The sequence below is a fragment of the Podarcis pityusensis genome, assembly GCF_964106645.2.
Source record: "Podarcis pityusensis genome assembly, chromosome: 16".
Taxonomy (NCBI): Eukaryota; Metazoa; Chordata; class Lepidosauria; order Squamata; family Lacertidae; genus Podarcis; species Podarcis pityusensis.
The window spans coordinates 30236628-30257492 of record NC_138041.1 but is presented as its reverse complement, the minus strand read 5'-3'; the positions used below and the strand labels follow the sequence as shown (position 1 = coordinate 30257492).

Below are 20865 nucleotides of genomic sequence, written 5' to 3'. Positions count from 1 at the left end.
AAGGTCAGACCTGTCTCTCTGCCCTACATGGAGATCTAAGACACCCTGTGACCTCTGGGATGCCATATGATCAGTGGCGTAGCGTGGGTTGTCAGCACCCGGGGCAAGGCAAGTAATTTGCGCCCCCTAACCCGTGGATTTTAGCACTCGAGTGCGAGCGCCCCCCCAGGTGTTGCGCCCGGCCCCCCTGCACCCCCCCACGCTACGCCACTGGGGCTGGGGGCGAGCGAAGGAGCCAAGGACCCCCCCCCCAAAGGCTCAGCAGGAATTTATTAAATTTATTATTTGCGGAGCCCCCGCGGGCCGAGGCAGCCGAAGCCCCCTCCCCTCAGGCGCCTCCCCGCCCCCTCCTCTCCTTGGGCTGTAGGTGGAGCTCCAGATCCGGGCTTGGCGAGCGCCTCTCCTCCTCCCGGCCGGGTCCGGGGGCTTCCAGCCGTGCTCCGTCCTCGCCCCCCCCCCGCGGTTGAGACTTGCGCTGAGAGCCGGAGCCAGCGGCGCCCCCTTCTGCCGGGAGACCCTCGCCCGCCCGCCGGCTTCCTCTCGGAGGGTTTTGGGGAGCGCAAGGCGCGGCGAGGCCCCTCGGAGCTCTCCTCCCTCCCAGTCAGCAGAAGCAGCCGCCGCCTGTGGCTGGGCCGAGGGGATGGCGGCGGCGGCGGGGTGCGGAGGCTGCCCGTGCCCGGCCAGGCGTCGGTGGCAGCGTCGGCGCTGCTGCAGCGGCTGCTCCTCCTGCGAGCAGTGAGTGGAGCGCAGTCGCAGCGGCGGCGGGGAGCGCGCACGCGCTAGGGCGTAAGGCTGGCGGTAGCGGCGGGGAGCCCGGCGGAGGAAGGAACTTGTCCCTTCCCTCTGGACTCGCGCCCCCCCCAATGTTGCGCCCGGTGCGGCCGGCACCCTTGGCACCCCCCACGCTACGCCACTGCATATGATTGTACCCTTAATTATTTTCACAAAGATCTAGTTGGCCTGTTTTTTAAATATACAGCGGTTTGCGTGCTACGGTTTGACAGTTTTCTCTTGAAATGGTGCTGTACCAACAGCGAGCCCTGGAAGCATCGTGGTGGTGTGGAGTGTTTTGACATTTAGCAATAGGTGTTGGGGCACAATTTCGCTAGGACAGGCATGTCCAAAGTCCGTTTTGGGGCCTAATCCAGCTGGTTTGCTGGTTTAATCTAGCTAGCCCCTGTGGCAGTGTGTTTATTTCCCCTGTTTAATCTAGCCCCTGTGTTTATTTCCTGGGGTAAAATCCTAACAACTTCAGTCCTAAAAGAAGCTCAACAACTTTGGTTGGCCCTTTGGTCAGCCCCCACGGCCCTTTACTTCATCAAATTTGGCCCTCAAAAGTTTGGACACTACTTGGCTTTGTTGTTTAGTTGTTTAGTCGTGTCCGACTCTTCGTGACCCCCTGGACCAGAGCATGCCAGGCACTCCTGTCTTCCACTGCCTCCCGCAGTTTGGTCTAACTCATGCTGGTAGCTTCGAGAACACTGTCCAACCATCTCGCCCTCTGCCGTGCCCTTCTCCTTGTGCCCTCCATCTTTCCCGGCATCAGGGTCTTTTCCAGGGAGTCTTCTCTTCTCATGAGGTGGCCAAAGTATTGGAATCTCAGCTTCAGGATCTGCCCTTCCAGTGAGCACTCAGGGCAGATTTCCTTAAGAATGGAGAGGTTTGATCTTCTTGCAGTCCATGGGACTCTCAAGAGTCTCCTCCAGCACCATAATTCAAAAGCATCAATTATTCGGTGATCCGCCACTGGGCTAGGAGTGTTCATTCACCTATCCGCGAGCCCAAATATCAGTCTCGGTTTATTACTTCTGTTAAATCAAGGTGTTTGAATTCACTGAAGCTTTGGGGAAGTAAAAGTATGGGCTGTATATGAGTATCCAAGTTTTCCATCTATGGCAAGGGTGGGGGACCTCTGGCACATGGGCAAGATGGCCCAGGGGTTCAAATTCGGTCTGCGAGGCCATTTCCCACAAGCCACGTCACCTGCCCCACATCCTGACATCTGGGGCAGGTAGAGACCCATGTGCAAATACAGGGTGCTCCCAATTTGCATGGGAAAGCAGGCTTTGGCTCTCAGCTGATGGGCACCAGAGATGCTTTAAAGCAGCGGTTCTCAACCTGCGGGTCCCCAGATGTTGTTGGACTACAACTCCCATCATCCCTAGCTAGCAAGGCCAGAGCTTCAGGGATGATGGGAGTTGTAGTCCAACAACATCTGGGGACCCACAGGTTGAGAACCGCTGCTTTAAAGCATTGCGCAGGGCTGTCTGGAAACCCATTAGGAGATTCTTTGAATTCCCAGCTTTGGGACTTGAGAGCATGAAATCGCACAGCATCATTATGATGCCAGACGATTGACAGGTGGCTGGCCCCACCCACCCGTCAGATTTTGCCCGCGAGGCTAGGATCTTCTAAGGATCTGACCCGTGGAGCCAAAAAAAGGTTCCACACCCCTGATCAATGACATATGTACAATGATGTATGTCAATAGCTGTTTGTTTCTCCTTTCAGTAACTGGGTGTGTGTGTATGTGTGCTTTGTGCTTCCTTTTGATATTTTTTTTTCTCTTACAGGAGCTTCTAATACATTATTGCTGTAATGGCGCTGCCTTCCCCGGATCCCCAGTATGTTCTGCGGGGAACAACTGATGCAGTCAATGCATTGTGCTTTCATTGTTCAGCTCCAGAACCGGAATTTCCCATTCTTTTCTCTGGGTGAGTATGGGGGGGTGTCAGGATGGGAGATCAAATTATATTAGAAAAAAGTCTTAAACAAGCATAGTCTTACGATCTGCTCAGCAGTTTGCTTTTAATGTACCGTACTTTTCCGTATATAAGGCTAGTTTTTTTACTTTAAAATTATGTGGAAAACTCTGGGTTGTCTTATACACGGGGCAATCTCCCCTCTGCTTTCTTAAAGTGGAATCCCTAAAAATAGGGGGCATCTTATACATGGGGGCATCTTATACACAGAAAAATACAGTACAGTGGTGCCTCGCAAGACGAAATTAATTGGTTCCGCAAGTTTTTTCTTCTTGCGAGTTTTTCGTCTTGCGAAGCACGGTTTCCCATAGGAATGCATTGAAAATCAATTAATGCGTTCCTAGGGAAACCGCTTGCTAGGCTGGCGGTGCGGAGAAGGGCTTTTCTCCCGACCGCAAGCCTTCAGGACAGGTACGGGAACAGAGGGGAAGGCGCGCAGCGCTTTCCCTCTGTTCCCGGGGCTTGCGTGGGAGGAGGGTTTTTCCTCCCCACCGCCAACATTCAGAACAGCATTCTGAATGTTGGCGGTGGGAAGGAAAACCCTCCTCCCACCCCAAGTCTTCAGGAAAGCCATCCGATGCCGGGCGGCGGGAGAAGGTGTCCCCCCCCCCGCCCGGCACCGGAGCTTCGTTCCGATGCCGGGCGGCGGGAGGAGGCGTTTCCCCCCCCCCGGCATCGGAGCTTTGTTCCGATGCCGGGCGGGGGGGGAGGAGGCATCCCCCCCCCCGCCCAGCATCGGAGCTTCGTTCCGATGCCAGGCGGCGGGAGGAGGCATTTCCCCCCCCCCCCGCCCGGCATCGGAGCTTCGTTCCGATGCCGGGCGGCGGGAGGAGGCGTTTTCCCCCCCCCGCCCGGCATCGGAGCTTCGTTCCGATGCCGGGCGGGGGGAGGAGGCGTTCCTTCCCCCCCCCCCGCCCGGCATCGGAGCTTCGTTCCGATGCCGGGCGGGGGGAGGAGGTCCGAGGACAGTGGGGAAGACGCGCTGCGCTTCCCCGCTGTCCCGGAGATTTCCCTATGGGCTGTCGTCTTGCGAAGCAAGCCCATAGGGAAATTCGTTTTGCGAAGCGCCTCCAAAACGGAAAACCCTTTCGTCTAGCGGGTTTTCCGTCTTGCGAGGCGTTCGTCTTGCGGGGCACCACTGTATTTTATGTGCCATGAATGGATGCATTGAACTCTGTCTATTGGGTCTTTGGATCGCAATGAAGAATTGAATTGAAAATGGATGTTTGGTATTAACCTTTGTGTTCTTTTTCAAAAAAAATTTGGTTAAAATTTCAGATATACAATTTCCACCATTAAATATACAACAGTACTTACGACGACTTCCCTTCTTCTCCTTTCATGGTTCCTTGTACTTCCAAAATTAGCTGCATATTTTATTCCCGCCATCTAGTTTCCCCCTTTCCATTATATCTCGGTAGTGGCGCCCGCCCTGTGGAAAGCCCTCCCACCAGATGTCAAAGAATTAAAACAATTTTCTGACTTTTAGAAGACATCTGAAAGCAGCCCTGTTTAGGGAAGTTTTTAATGTTTGGTGTTTTATCATTTTTATTACTATTATTATAATTAATTCTGTTGGGAGCCGCCCAGAGTGGCTGTGGAAACCTAGCCAGATGGGCAGGGTATAAATTATTATTATTATTATTATTATTATTATTATTATTATTATTACTGTTGAATTTACAATAATCCTGCTAGCGTTTTCATTTGCTTGCAGTTGTTTTCCGGTTACTCCACAGATATTTTCCATTCCTCTTTATATACCCAGTCTTCTTGTTCTCTTACCATGCTGGCTAGACCTGCTAGCTCTGCGTATTCCATTATTTTCAGCTGCCATTCTTCTTTCTTTGAAACCTGTGTTCTTTTTCTAACTTTAATAACATCTGAAAAGAAAACCAAAAGGTGTGTGACTGTGTAAGACAAGCAAAGCAAGCATATTCAGATTCTCTTTGTATGCAGATTTTGTTGTTGTTGTTGTTGTTTTGGAGTGCGGCGGCTTAGGCATCCCTGCCATAAAATTTAAATTTCAAGGAACATCCCAACATTTTACTGATTTTTCCCTCCCCCCAAAGGGAAAGTAATGATCAAATCAGCAAGCTGGTAGTGATTTTTTAAAAAACATCTCTGCAGTGTAGAAAGTCCTTAGGCAGCTTAGATAAGAAGGATCTAATCTAAGCTTCAAGAAGGACACTGACAAACTGGAACGTGTCCAGAGGAGGGCAACCAAAATGGTCAAAGGCCTGGAAACGATGCCTTATGAGGAACGGCTAAGGGAGCTGGGCATGTTTAGCCTGGAGAAGAGGAGGTTAAGGGGTGATATGATAGCCATGTTCAAATATATAAAAGGATGTCACATAGAGGAGGGAGAAAGGTTGTTTTCTGCTGCTCCAGAGAAGCGGACACAGAGCAATGGATCCAAACTACAAGAAAGAAGATTCCACCTAAACATTAGGAAGAACTTCCTGACAGTAAGAGCTGTTCGGCAGTGGAATTTTCTGCCAAGGAGTGTGGTGGAGTCTCCTTCTTTGGAGGTCTTTAAGCAGAGGCTTGACAACCATATGTCAGGAGTGCTCTGATGGTGTTTCCTGCTTGGCAGGGGGTTGGACTCGATGGCCCTTGTGGTCTCTTCCAATGATTCTATGATTCTATGATAAGTTTGGAATTACCACCAGATTGCTCATGCTTTGAAACGGTTGCTGATGAAATTAGCATTTGTCTCCCTCCCACCCATTTTTCTTTTCTTGTTTAGATCTTCTAATGGGCTGGTCCATATCTGGAATCTGAAAACACACAGGGTGGATAGGACACTGGATGGGCATGGCGGGAAATCAGTGTACTGGGTGAAAGCTTTACGCAACAGAAGAAATGCACTTCTTAGGTGAGTGATGCAATTCAGAAGGCGCACACTTAGAAGATTGCGGAATTAACGATGTCTCTAGAAAAGGGCATAAGATTGAAAAGCTGGAGCAGTGGAGAGGGGAATTATTTTACAGCCCAGGAGCCCATATTCCCTTCTGGGCAACCCTTTTGGGGAAACATGGTAGCGGTGGGCGGGGCCAGAGGTCAAAGTGGGCGGAGCAACAGATTGCATGGCTCCTTTCTATGGTAGGCAAGTCTCTGCAACATCTGGAGGGGGACACAGGCTCCACATCTCTGGATTTCATTGACTGAGAGCAGCTCTGCAGGGTTTGAGACAGGAGTCTTTCCCAGCTGCAACCTGGAGGTGCCACCAAGAATTACCGTACTTTTTGCTCTATAAGACGCACCTGACCATAAGACGCACTAGTTTTTAGGGGAGGAAAACAAGAAATAAGAAGCCTCCTGAGCGAAGAGGGAGCTCAGGGTCCTGGTCTCATGAGACAGAGCGTCCCACCAGGCCAGAGCCAGTGTTGAAAAGGCCCTGGCTCGGGTTGAGGCTAATCTAACTTCCTTAGGGCCCGGGACCTCAAGGGTGTTGCTATTTATGGACCTTAAGGTCCTCCGTGGGGCATACCACATAGGATTGTGAAGGATTGTTACAAGACCGCTGTTCCCTTCACAGAACTACAATTCCCAGAGTTCTTTAACAATCAATCCCTCTGCTGGGGAATTCTGGGAACTGAAGTCCTGTGAAGGGAATAGGGGTCTCCTAACAACTCTCACTATCCTTAACATACTACGGTTCCCAGGATTCCTTTTTTGGGTGGGAGGAAGCCATGCCTTTTTAAAGCGGTATGATACTGATTTAAATGTATAGTGCGGATGGGGCCTTGGTATGATTAACGTTGGATACAAGCCATTTAATGCACACACGCAGAATCAGCTGAAGATTAACTTTTCCTGCGTCTGGATGAACAGGCTGTCGTCCACACAAGCTTCTGCCACAATAAATCTGCTAGGTGCCACAAGGCCTTCGGTTGTTTTGACTGACAGAACGCTCCACCTTCTTCTGGAGCGGATTGCCAAAGCGTCAGGGTAATTTGGAGATGTTTTGACATGTTTATCAAGAAAAGACATCTTCCGTAGCAGACCTTATTAGCATTTATATTTGTTGTCGTCTGCATAACCACAATTAACAACCCAGAATTAAATCTGAGTTGTTAACATAATTACATGGTTTTCATTTCGCATGCACTCTGTGCTCAGAAGCATTGACACAGAAATCTTTCAGGACTACAGTTATTTCTGGGTAGTGTTCCTTAATTCTCGATCTCCATAAGAGAATGTCTGTATAGGTTGGTCTCTGCACTTAGCTGGGGTTGGTCGAAGAAGCAATTCGGTCAGAATACCTGAGAAACCTCACTTGTGTTGATGGACTTCTGAGTCCATCTTAACACCCACATTTCAAAGTGTCTATTACTGTACTTCATATGAGGTTTGGTTCTCATAATTTTAAGTATCTCATCTGTCTTCTGTAATGTTAATTGTACTGCAGATCAATAAGTTTTGTTTATTTTCAAATTACATTGCAGCAACACAATGCAAATGTTTTGTTTGTTGCAGTTATTAATGCTATCTTTGTCTGTGGCGTGTCATTGTTGTCGTTTACTAGCAGCCTCATACCTGACTTGGCTCTGGAATTCTAAGAAACAAAAAAATCAGTGCTATTGTGAAAGGTTTAGTCCGCCATTTTGATGCAAAACAGTGTCCAGTTGTATCCAGACATGGTCAAAAACGTGCTTGTTGATCTCAGATCTCATTGTGCAAAACCTAGTTACAATATCTTAAGAGGTGCCACAATACACAGCAAATAACTTTCCAAAATGTCTATATTAGATTTTTGTGAGTGGGGGGAGCTGGTGCATTTTATGTACTTTGACCTTTCATCCAAAACTGACAGCCGGCAATGTTCTTTTGGCTGGAACAGGGGAAAGCCATCCAGACTTCTTGCAAACTTGTTTGCCCTGTGGCCTGAAGCAGGGGCGGCTCGTCCCATTTCAGAGCTTGAGGTGAAATGGAAATTGCCACCCTCTCTGTCGCTGCTGCACTTCCCACCCCGCGGCTGCTGGCATCTGTACCAATTTCTGGGAAGATCTTGCCAAAATCTCACGAGATTTCGTGTACTCTATGATATCTCACGAGAGTTCATCGATTCTCACTGGAAATGGGCACCGATGCTTCTTCGGCTGCTTCATTGTGGATGGGCTGGGCCGGGCCTGAGGTAAATTTAGCAGCTGCCTTGTTGAAGCTAAGCAGGTCTAGGTGTGGTAAGTGCTTGGAGCCACATGTGCACCACATTGTGTTCCATAACGGAAGAAAGGCGGGATATATATGTAATAGAACAAAAGCTCTTACCTGTTTCGGAAAGTTGCTTGTTCCCTATGCATTTTGAGGTGACGTAATCAATTTGTTCTGAGAAACAAGGAGCAGGTTCCCATCTATGTTTGGATACAGTTGGGTGCCATTTTGAATCAAGATGGCAGGCTGACTTTTTGAAAGCTGCACTGATTTTAACTACAGTGGACGCTCGGGTTTCGAATGTGATCTGTGCAGGAAGCACGTTCGCAACTCGCAGCGTCCGCAACCCGCAGCACCACGTATGCGCATGTGCAGGACGCGATTCAGCACATGCGCAAGCACCGAAACCCAGAAGTAACCCATTCCAGTACTTCCGGGTTCGGCACAGTGCACAACCCAAAATCGCGCAACCTGAAGCGTCTGTAACCCGAGGTATGACTGTACTGATTTCCCTGTCACCATGTGTTGGCCGTTCATCCCATTCCAACATTAGTCTGCAGTAAACGACAACAACAAAAACTAGGCACACAGGCGATGCTGGAGGATCTGAATCGGTACCTCTCAGGCCACTGGGCCCCTTCCCAGGATCCAGTTCTTCCAGTTCCCCACTCTCACTCCATTCCTCTTCCCGCTCTGGCAATTCCCACCATGATTTCTTCATGGGAATCATGGCACCATAGAGCTAAACCCAAGGATGTTTGGTGCCTTCTATATCTGAAGGGCCTGTACTGCAGATTAGATATTTGATGAGTGCTGTCACGTTCATCGCCATCCCAGCCAGGTCTCCCCTTCTGCAGACCGAACATACCCAACTGCTTCAGCCTTTCCTTTAACATTAGACTAGTTAGACCGATAGCCCAATTCAGGATACAACAGCTTCATACATTCATGGCTCCTGAGCCTGGAGGCTTGAGCTCAAAACACGCAAGATTTGTTCTTGTTGTTTAGTCGTTTAGTCATGTCCGACTCTTCGTGACTCCATGGATCAGAGCACGCCAGGCACTCCTGTCCTCCACTGCCTCCCGCAGTTTGGTCAAACTCATGCTAGTAGCTTTGAGAACACTGTCCAACCATCTCGTCCTCTGTCGTCCCCTTCTCCTTGTGCCCTCCATCTTTCCCAGCATCAGGCTCTTTTCCAGGGAGTCTTCTCTTCTCATGAGGTGGCCAAAGTATTGGAGCCTCAGCTTCACAATCATTCAACAGTGATATTAATGTGACGTGTGTTGTTTTCTTTAATTTGACTGGCAAATACAGTGGTACCTCGTGTTACAGATGCTTCAGGTTACAGACTCTGCTAACCCAGAAGTAGTACCTCAGGTTAAGAACTTTGCTTCAGGATGAGAACAGAAATCGTGCTCTGGCGGCAGCTGGAGGCCCCATTAAGCCAAAGGGGTACCTCAAGTTAAGAACAGTTTCAGGTTAAGAATGGACCTCCAGAACGAATTAAGTTCTTAACCCGAGGTACCACTGTAAAGGAAACAGAGACCAGCTTCCCTCCTCTCGGTAGCCAGGAAGTTGACAGCTCAGGGTGGCTTATGCGAGGGCTGGGTATACAGGAGTGTTAGATACGTATTGGCATGGAGCTCTCTTGAGGATCCATGATGAAGCTGCTTGGCAAAGAGACGCTCAGAATCTGCAAATTCTGCCGTATGACAAAGAATGTTTCTGATTGTAAAAGCCAGGGCCGTGACCAAAACATCTGCCTGTGGGACTTGGCCGAAGGAAGGAGCGTTGTCACAGACTCTGTTTCCACGGAGAATATTGGGTTCTGCAAATGCTCCCTCTTGGAGGTTGAAGAGAGACGGTGGCTACTAGCCATGCCATGGAAAGGCCTGGAAGAGGTAGGTAATGTATTTTTGCCACCCTCCATCATAAGGTTCTGGAACAGATTACCATAATATAAAACAACATTAAAATCCATTAAAAGACTTCAGAATAGGCCCTGGCTGGGAAAGGCCAATGGCAACGTCCATAGAGCAAAGGAGCCAGTTGCATCGTAGAGACCACCCAGACCATCTTCCACTAAAATGTCCGAGGCCAGCAGAACAATCAAGAGTGCTTCCTTGGTCTGTCTTAACACCCAAGGGAAGGAGGTGGTCTTTGAGATGCTAGGTGGAGCATGAACAATATTTGGCATGCTCTGGTTTTCCATGAGTTGGATGATCCAAAATGTGGAAATGTTCATTTTCTATGTAAAATAACTTTTCTCAGAAAGAGGCGCAATGAATTCTTTGTGTTGGCTAATGAGATCTACCAAGAACACAATGGCTGCTAATGGAATATTCCAAGCCTGGCTTTAGCTGATGTTTGAAAATGTGTGGCTGATGACCTTCATGTGTGCTATGTGGGATCTGGGATGGTGATCCAGACTGGCAGTAAGTTCCCCTCATTCTCAGGCAGAATCCTTCTATTTGGAATTGCCAAGGCCATCTTCTACATTCAAAGCAGTTGTTCTGTTTTGAGCTATAATCTCTTCCCCCAGAGGGTGGGCTTGGCTTTGCTGTTTGCAGTCATGGTCTTGCCAGATTATTTTTTTAAGTGCCCAAGTCAAAAATTCCACAAAATTCATGTGTAAGCTCCTTTTATATATATATATATATATATATATATATATATATATATATATATATATTCTATCCTCAAACAGGTAACACCATGAGCCAAAGTACTTTTGAGGCTTATGATTAACATGAAGACTTAATATGTGTTTATGCTTGGCCGGGACCCAAAGGGGGTAATTTTGTCTTGAAGCAGATTCCGTCTATGAATAATAAGACCTGAACAGACATTTATTTGTTCCTGATTGCATTTAAATCACCAATTATGAGTTACATGCACTTCTCTTGCCAATTTGCCAGAAACATGCTAAAAAGCATTATAAATGTGCAAAAGGTGTGTTTTCTTGTGGCCACCTATAGCCACCCAGGAACACTATTAGCCTCAGGCAAAGACAAAACTCACCTAGTAAGCACAAAAACGAAGGAGAGAAGAGCAGCACGGAACGTCTTCTGGTTTCAGCTACAGTCGACAAAATACATGAGATCTGGGATTTATTTCTGAGGCTTCGTGGCAACCATTGCAGGCTGCTTCTTGGGTCTTCCATACTAGCAGACTTAACCCTTTTGCATGCTGCAGGGAGTGCCCCAAACTCGCTGCCTTTTGGTCTTCAGCAATAGCTGCCAACAACCCTCAGGTCTTGCCTTCTCTTATGCCGCGATGAATGCAGCAGATATTAAGCTGCAGAAATATTTCCTTCCCTGCCTAGATTGTGGATGGGGAAGCATGTGGCTAACCATATGTTGTTGGGCTCTCGGTCTCTTCAGTTCCAACCACCATGGACAATGGGCAGAGGTGAGGGGAGTTAGAGCTCAACAGAATCTGGAATAATAATAATAATAATTTCTTTATATCCCGCCCTCCCCAGGCGAAGGTGGGCTCAAGATTCATCCATGATCTAGGCCAGGGTCAGCAAACTTTTTCAGCAGGGGGCCGGTCCACTGCCCCTCAGACCTTGTGGGGGGCCGGACTATTTTTTTTGGGGGGGGATGAACGAATTCCTATGCCCCACAAATAACCCAGAGATGCATTTTAAATAAAAGGTCACATTCTACTCATGTAAAAACACGCTGATTCCCGGACCGTCCGCAGGCTGGATTTAGAAGGCTATTGGGCCGGATCTGGCCCCCAGGCCTTAGTTTGCCTACCCATGTTCTAGGCTTTTCCACTGATGAGGGTGATCTGATCACAGGTTTCCTCTTTTTTTAAAAGCCAGTGATGGAGTTGAAGTGGGGAAAGTGTGAACTGGGGGGAGGTTAACACACCATTTAAATTGCCCTCCTGAATCTGCTCCATGCCTCATGGGGAGGAAACCTGCAGGCACCATACTGGGCAAGTTGCACTTTTGGAAGCATGTGCTTTTGAGTCGGGGGTGGGGGGAAAGGGCCATTGCCCCAATCCAAATTATCTCAGATACACACACATGTCTGTAGCTGTTTTTAACTGAAGGAAGTTGGAAAACCTGACGGTGGCTCTTTCACAACTTGTTTAAGCTTGGCACCGGGACTGCAAACCTGAACACACTTGCTTGTGAGCAAGGCCTGTGGAACTCAGAGGGACTTCCTCCTGAGTAAATGTGCATGGTTCTGCTCTCTGCTGAGAAATGCAAAGAATCCTTAGGAACGCAAGCGCTCCTAGCCCTTTAAAATGAGAAAGGAGGCTCAGGCTGCTTTCTTCTGCACACTTTCCTGGGAAACTACCATGGCAGGCGATAAGAGCAAATAGCAAACTTGTGGCCTCCTAGGTATTTGGTGAGACACAAGACAGGGCCTTCTTGGTGGCTGCTCCCAGGCTCGCCTGGTCCCCCACTCTGCTTTCCTTTTGCTAGCAGGCAAAGAGATGTTTTTGTTCCAACAGTCACTGGCTGTTATGACGGTTTAAAGTGATTTCAGTGCTATTTTAAACAAGGTTACTTATTTAACGGGGGCAGAGAGTGAATTTCTAGTTGCGTTGGTTTGTGTTGTGAGATGGATTGAGTTATTCACTGGGAGAAAGGTGGAATATAACATGAATAGCTAAATAAAGGCATAGACAGTGCTGGCCTATAGAGACCAATGACTCAGCATAAGGCTGATTTGTGTGCAATGAAGGAACCAAAGCTCAGCTGTAAAGCATGTGTTTTGCACGCAGAAGCTGTCCAGCATGGCCAAAGCCAACATATGGAGGACCACAGGTTCCCCACCCCTTTTGAGGACGATGCTGAGCTCAATGGACTGAGTATGAGGCACCTTCCTACATTTCTTGGTGGGATTTACTTCCAAGTCAATGTGAATAGGATTCGGCAGCAATTTAGACAGCTGCCTTCCCCTAGTTAGAGCACTAGCAGTACTTTCTCCTCCCTCCGCAAATGCCCTGATTTTCTCAGCGCTATGTCTGCTCCTGAGATGGTTTAATAAATTGGAGGCACAATTCGTTGGCAACCCTATTGAAATTGTGGGCACCCTAGCAAGAGCTTTGAGCAAGCCCTGTTCATTTCAGTGGAACTTGGCAAGATGAGCTTCCTACTGGTTCGCAGGGGCGAAACTAGGCTTCGTTTCACCTGGATCAGACCCAGTTTGGCACACACCCCAACTCGCATTTGTGTACAAATGGGACAGTCTGGGAGCCTCAGTGACGCCCCTCTGGAGGTTTCACCTGGGGCAAAAAACCCTGGTAGCTGCGGTTCTTCTGGATTGTGCCCTTCAAACCCTCCACTCTCTCTTTCTCGTTCATCAGCAGTAAAACATTGACGTCGTTGTGCCTTCCACCTCTTGGGCTCTTGCGATTTAAACCACAGACTGCTCAAAGCAGAGCATGTGCTCTCAAAGCAGCTTGGTCCCCCTTTGATTTTTCCTCCCAGGTTTTCAGCACGAGAATGCCAGTAAATTGTAAGTGTTGTGTACTGAATGCAACTCGTCGTGCTGGTAAGGCTGCCTTCTGGCCTTTCTGAATGCCGAGAGTCTTAATGTGCCCTGAATGAGTTTCATGCAAATGGTTTGCCATTGAAATGATTCATACAGGAAGAGGGAAGAAGATCAAGGGGAGAGAAGGGGTAGGAGGAACATCTAAAGAAGTTGGCTCCACGGAGCACTGCATGCTCCATGGGCTCCTGCTATTGGCCCAGGATGCTACAGAGAAAGCTGCCTTATACCATTGCTCCATCTAACTCGGTGCTGCCCACACCAGGGATAGTCCACAATAGAGTCCTCTAGATCTGGTTGGACTGCATCAGCCCAAGCCGAGATGGCCAGCAGTCAAGGATGAAGGGATTTGTAATCCAGAAACATCTGCATTGACTGTGTTTGTTCTACACTGGACAGTAGGTCACTGGGATATCAGGACAGTGACCTTTCCCCAGTCTTAGCTGGAAAGCTGGGACTTCCTGCATGCAATTCCTGTGTTCCACTACTGAGCTTCGATCTCTTCTCTTTTGCCATTGGGGAAATCCGACTAGCGTGGGCTCTATTGCTGGATTGTGGTGGAGGCTACAATCCCATGTCCTGCCTTTGGGAGTCATCCCCACCGAACAGAGCGAGAATTGTTTCTGCACTGCACGCCCATGGGACCAGGCTGCTCCGCTCTTAATTTTGACACAGCTATTACTGCAAAAGGGGAATGCAAGCAGGTGCAAAACTGTACAGATCTAAATTGACATAGGGCAGCAGTTCCGTTGGCTAGAGCGTGGTGCTGATAATGCCAGGGTTGCAAGTTCGATTCCCGTATGGGACGGCTGCATAGTCCTTTTTATTATTTTTGTTTTTATTCACTTTTAATTTTAACAGTTAGCTTCACAAAGAAGTCATACACATAGGATTCTTTGAATCCCTGGACTTCCCTCCAGCCCTCCATGGTTTCCATAATTATTCTTTTCCAATGGCATCATAATATTCTCCATATTTTCTTAACACTCAATTCTCACCATAGTTCTCTTTACATTGCAAGTGTGGTTTTTTAAAAAAAATTAATCCTGCCAATGTTTTTAGTTGTTTACAGTGTTCTTTTAAGTACCGTATTTTTCGCTCTATAAGACGCACCAGACCACAAGACGCACCTAATTTTCGGAGGAGGAAAACAAGACAAAAAATATTCTGAATCTCAGAAGCCAGAACAGCAAGAGGGATCGCAGTGAAAGCAGCAATCCCTCTTGCTGTTCTGGCTTCTGGGATAGCTGCGGAGCCTGCATTTGCTCCATAAGACGCACACACATTTCCCCTTACTTTTTAGGAGGGAAAAAGTGAGTCTTACAGAGCAAAACATACGGTAACTTATAAATTTTCTCCATTCTTTATTAAATTTGTTATCTTCTTGATCTCTCATCTTCCTGGTCATTTTCGCCATTTCGGCATAGCCCATCATCTTTATCAGCCATTCTTCTCTTGTGGGTACTTTATCTTCCTTCCATCTGTGGGCTAACAGTGGGATGGCTGCATATTCCTGCATTACAGGGGGGTTGGACGAGATAATCCTCAGGGTCCCTTCCAACTCTGCAATTCTATGAATCTATGATTCAGCAGTGAAACTCAGGTACCTTTCCCTGAGGTTCAGAGAAAACTTTTTATCCAAGTACCTGACAGCCAATAACTTTTCAAACCAGTGAAAAATACAGTCACGGAACCAAGAAATTACACAAAACAAGAAATTACACAAAACAAAAGAATTTCTGTGAAAATCCCTGAAACGAGAAGTAATCGACTATAGAATTGAATTAAATAAGGAAAATTAAAAAAAAAATAAGGAAAAATTAACCTAGAATTAAACAAAGACTTATCGAGATGCCGGCTACAAAACTCGTTTCACTGAACTAATCAGTTTTCTCAGAAGGAAATAAATACATTTATAAACCTTAAATGATTTTAAGTGCTATCAAACAAACTCAAGAGCAGGGCTGAAATGCTTCCTTGAGTTTACAAAAAAGGTATAAAAACCTCAATGACAAGTTTTAAACATAGCCCTATTTAAGAGAACCAAGCAGTAGTAATAAGAAATTGAGAACTCGGTTGTAAAAACTCTAGTATTGCCTTTACAAAAAGGTTTTAAGTAAAACTTACAAAGGAATACAAGATAAGCTGTTTAGGTTTCAAACAAACTCAAAAACAGGGCAGAAACTCAAAAACAGGGCTGAAGCGCTCCTGATGCCCTGTTTTTGAGTTTGTTTGAAACCTAAACAGTTTATCTCGTGCATGTGCTCTGAATGTAGAAGGACCCAGGTTGGACACCCCCCACGTCTCCTGGAACCCTGGAGAACTTCTGCCAGCCAGTGGTGGAGGAAGGGGGAAGGGGGTACGGTCCACCCTGGGTGTCATCACTGAGGGGGGTGGGGTGACAAAATTAGTTTTTTTAATTAACAAAATTGAGCTCACAAAACTTTTTAGGAGTGATGTGGTGGCTTAGGCGCCTGCAGATTCCATGTTGCCTGAAAAGGCAGCGTGGAAGTTGCGTCTGCCTACTGCCTCCCCCTTAGCCCCCCCCCCAGCTGAGGGGGCATCGATGGAGAGGCTGTAAGCTTCGGAGAGGCTCACCCCACCCCCACGGGCACGGATCGCACCACCCCTTTCTGCAGGACACGCCCCCGCACCAGGCACCCAAGCGGCTAGCTATGCCACTGCTGTAAGCCCGTGTAGACAGTACAGTGGTACCTCAGGTTAAGTACTTAATTCATTCCGGAGGTCCGTTCTTAACCTGAAACTGTTCTTAACCTGAAGCACCACTTTGGCTAATGGGGTCTCCCGCTGCTGCCACGCCACTGGAGTACGATTTTTGTTCTCATCCTGAAACAAAGTTCTTAACCCGAGGTACTATTTCTGGGTTAGCAGAGTCTGTAACCTGAAGCGTATGTAACCCAAGGTACCACTGTACGGAACTAGATGGACCGATATTCTGACTCAGTATAAGGTAGCTTCCTTTGGCCTTTCTTAGCAGTTATGATTTCTGGGGCTTCCTCCGGGTTGATTTGTTTTCTCCCACCATCCCTGAGCAACAAAAGAGCTTGCACCACCTTTTTTTGCAAATCACCTTAGGAGACTCATCCTTGTGCCTGGCACCAGGCCAACTAAACTTGTTTTCCTGATGTCAGGTTCGGGTTTTGGAGCTGCCATCCAAGATTTCAGTCTGTACCTTGAAGCCAGAGGCCGATGCCAAGTTGGGCATGCCCATGTGTCTGAAGATGTGGCAGGTAAGCCAACGGGAGCTTGCTAATTACAAAACGCTTCCCTCGCTGTGATTCATTTCTCTATATACGGAGCCCATGAATCATTCTTCACTCTGAGGTTTTTATATTTATTTATTTTTGATTGATTGTCAAAAGCAATCAACTAATTATGCTATTAAGGGTGGGAGGGAAACAGGAACATCCTTCACATAACCGCTGGAGCTTTCCACACTTCACCAGATGGTGTGGGTTGTGAGTTTTGTAAATACTCCCTGAAAAGTTTAGCCCGGGTAGTTTGGTTTTTTGAAGTATCCAGGGGGGGAAATAACGATCATGGAACTTGGATTTGGCAAGGCATTTGATAGCCTGGCATTAATAAAACACTTGAGCTTTAATCAACATGACTGTATTTTGATTTGCTTGTCTCTAGTCTGGTGTGAACCAACCATGTTACTACCTACCTTGCCTCTTCAGATTTGGAGAGGTTAAACAAATTTATTTATGTATAATGCTTACATTATCCTGTACTAGCAGCCTCATACTCAGCATTGCTTGGGGATTCTGAGAAACAACGATGACAAAATCGGTGTGGTTTTTAAATCAGTGGTTCAAATCGGTTTTGAACCATATTGATTCAAAATGGTGCCTAGTACCCAAACGCAAGACGAAAACCTGCTCTTGGATCTTGGGGACCATCACGCAAAAATTGGCTGAAATCACGACGTTTTGAAAGGTTCCGTGCGCCATCTTGACTCAAAGTGGCATCCGGCATCCCAAACCTAGATAAAATGGATCCACACATGGAGGGAAACATGTTCCTTGGTCTTGGGAAACATCATGCACAATGTAGTTGCAATATGTCAAGAGGTGTCCAAATGCATAGCAAATAACTTTCCGAAATATATGTTAATATATGTTTGGAATGGACTTTTGTCTTTGGAATTAAAGAAAGACTGGAGCCTGGATAGCCATCTGCGTTGGGCGCTCTTCAGCCCCTGCACTAAGCAAGTGGGGTTGGACTAGGCACCCATCAACACTGATTTTGAGGGTTCAAATGTAATTATACCGCTGGGCCCTATTTAGAGAAGTCTTAAGGTTCCCTCGGCCAATAAAGCGAGATGAGTGCCGCAACCCGAGTCGTCCACAACTGGACCTAACGGTCAGGGGTCCCTTTACCTTTAAGGTTCACATACTTTGTCATATCAATAGAAGACATGAAGGCCCAGTTCATACTTTTAGCATAGCACCTATATTTAATGGAGGATTTACTTGGGTGGCTCAGCTGATGGTTGTCTAAACTAATAGTTTAGATCAGTGGTTCTCAACCTGTGGGTCCCCAGATGTTGTTGGACTACAACTCCCATCATCCCTGAGCTCTGGCCTTGCTAGCTAGGGGTGATAGGAGTTGTAGTTCAACAACATCTGGAGACCCACAGGTTGAGAAAAGCTGGTTTAGATGATTGGGAATTATTTGCAGAGGGCTTTGTCTCCTCCTTTGCACACAAGAGGAGGAGAGTGAAACCTTCATGCTTTCCGTTTTGCCTCAACCATAGTGCCCTGGTGGTTTACAAACTTGAGGAATTGTGGTTCCTTCTATCGCTCTCTGATTTAATAAACCAGAATATCAAAATACAGATGGACCCTGCTTTAACCAACTAGCTTTAGCGGGGGGCGGGTTCCTCTGACCGCAGTTTGGTCAAAAATGAAGGTGGGATTGGGCCTTCAAGATTTTCATAGAATCAAAGAATTGTAAAGTTGGAAGGGACCCTTTTCATCTAGTCCAACCCCCTGCAATGCAGGAATAATAAAAATTTGCTAGATTCCCAACTCCCAGCAGCTCCAGTTAGCATGACCTTTGGTCAAGGATGATAGAAGTTGCAGTCCAACAACATCTGGAAGACCACAGATTCCCTGTCCATGTTTCACTTGCTTCCCCCAGTGCTCCAGAGAAGAGTGGTAGGGAAGCCTATAACATTTAGTCTTCTAGAGAGACAGAAACGTTCACACAACAGAAAAGTTGTCAAAGCTTTTGTATAGCACTTCATACAGCCTTGTCCTAGATCCTGGTAGAATACAGGTAATCACAAAAATCGTAAATGAATTACAGTGACTAACAAAATAGATTGTTTTTTGATAGCAAAGCATTTCAGCTTCTGCCTTCATCGACTGCTCGGATGTGAATCAAAAGGTGCTGTAGTCAAGGTGGTAGTTGTAGAACATTAGAATATTCATAAGTGTTACACTTAACTGCAGAGACAGACAGACAGAGGTTTATTGCTATTTCATTTGGAAGCCTGTCCAGGAAGGAAGGAAGCAAGCAAGCAAAGGAGAATCACTGTCAACGTGTCAAGAATATGCATTAATGGAGTTTATATAATAAAGTACTTACTGCATTTCCAGTTTCTACATGCATTCTTGTTAGTTTTTTTTTTTTTTAAATGCTCACCATTGCACAACGTAGCACCTTTCCTGCTGGGAAAATTAAGGGAAAACAATCCTTGTGTTTGCAGATTCAACCCTTTCCAGTTGGCTATGATTTGCAGGAGCCCAGTGGATACGCATCAGTTTATAAGACACATTCCTTCAAAGGAGGGAGGAATGTTCCATCCGACCTCAAGCTGCTGTTTGGACCTTCCTTTCTACTCTTCCAAAGATAGCAGCGCTTTTAATTTATAAAACATACGGCTCACATTCTCCGTTTAAAAAAAAATATGGCACCCAAGTTGCTGTACAATTCATCAACCATCATGAAAAGACAGCAAAACAGACTGCTATACAGTGGTACCTCGGGTTACATACGTTTCAGGTTACATACGCTTCAGGTTACAGACTCCGCTAACCCAGAAATAGTGCTTCAGGTTAAGAACTTTGCTTCAGGATGAGAACAGAAATCGTGCTCTGGCAGCGCAGCGGCAGCGGGAGGCCCCATTAGCTAAAGTGGTGCTTCAGGTTAAGAACAGTTTCAGGTTAAGTTCAGACCTCCGGAATGTATTAAGAACTTAACCTGAGGTACCACTGTATAGCAGTCAAAAAACCAACAATCCAATAATGCCACATAAATTAAAATAGGCCAGGGAATGCCTTCCAAAACAAGCTAACCAGTATACTTATGAATACCCATCACTGGGGAACAGCAGGAGAGAACTGTTTGCTGTCATGAGCTACCTGTGAGATTCCCACAGGTATCTGGTTGGAATACAGGATTCTAGATCAGGCAGGCCTTTGGTCTGATCAGGGGCCACCCTCCCCATATGAACCAGCCAACACCCTGCAGTTTTCGGCAGATGCCCAGCCAAGGGAGATGCAGAGGGTGGCCACATAAGAACAGGCCTTTTCAGTGGTGGTTCCCCATCTATGGAATACTCTCCCCGGGGATAATAATAATAATTTTTTATTTATACCCCATCCTTCCCAGTTCAAAAACCGGGCTCAGGGCGGCTAACAACAAATTTAAAACACTTTAAAACACTTAATTATAAAAGCAGCATAAAATACAGTATAAAAACATGAATAACAATAAAAATCAAAAATCAATTAAACGGTGGCTGAATTGGCCCTACTTGGGCCAGCGAGGAGGCCAGGGGAGAATTAGCTGTGGGGTCTCAGAGCGGGTGATCTTCATAAAAGGGGAGGGGGAGGGAAGAGAAGGGAAATAAAAGATCAGGCTGAATTCAAATTAAAGGCCAGGCGGAAGGAGATTAGCTCTTGAAGGGCCCTAGTCTCATGGGACAGAGCATTCCACCAGGTCGGAGCCATCACTGAAAAGGCCCTGGCCCTGGTGGAGGATAGTCTGACTTCCTTAGGGCACGGGACCTCTAAACTATGGTTATTCATGGACCTTAAGGTCCTCTGTGGGGCATACCAGGAGAGGCGGTCCCATAGATACAAGGGCCGTAAGCCACAAAGGGCTTTAAAGGTCAAGACCAGCACCTTGAACCTGACTCTATACTCCACCGGGAGCCCGTGCAACTGGTAAAGCACTGGGTGAATATGCTCCCATGGCAGGGACCCCGTGAGGAGCCTCGCTGCAGCATTCTGCACCCGCTGGAGTTTGTGGGACAATTTCAAGGGCAGCCCCGCATAGAGCGAATTACAGTAGTCAAGCCTGGAGGTGACCGTCGCATGGATCACTGGCCCCCTCAGTCTTTACACACCAGGCTAAGACCTTTTCCTTTACTCAGGCCCTTGATAAGGAAGTTGCCT

At 47.1% G+C, this 20865-nt stretch overlaps 1 protein-coding gene across 5 annotated transcripts in view; it reads left to right on the top strand.

The window, feature by feature from the left end:
• The window catches only part of GNB1L (G protein subunit beta 1 like), an 84670-nt gene that overhangs the window by 45399 nt on the left and 18406 nt on the right, over positions 1-20865 (top strand). For 4 of the 5 annotated variants that reach the window (XM_080985248.1, XM_080985252.1, XM_080985249.1 and 1 more), the window contains 4 exons: positions 2574-2714; positions 5512-5640; positions 9658-9820; positions 16588-16686. In XM_080985248.1, coding sequence (XP_080841374.1) covers positions 2599-2714; positions 5512-5640; positions 9658-9820; positions 16588-16686 — 507 coding nt within the window. In that variant the 5' untranslated portion in view covers positions 2574-2598. Of the gene's footprint in view, positions 1-2388; positions 2480-2573; positions 2715-5511; positions 5641-9657; positions 9821-16587; positions 16687-20865 lie in introns of those variants that run through there. The other variant, XM_080985251.1, reaches the window with a different exon arrangement.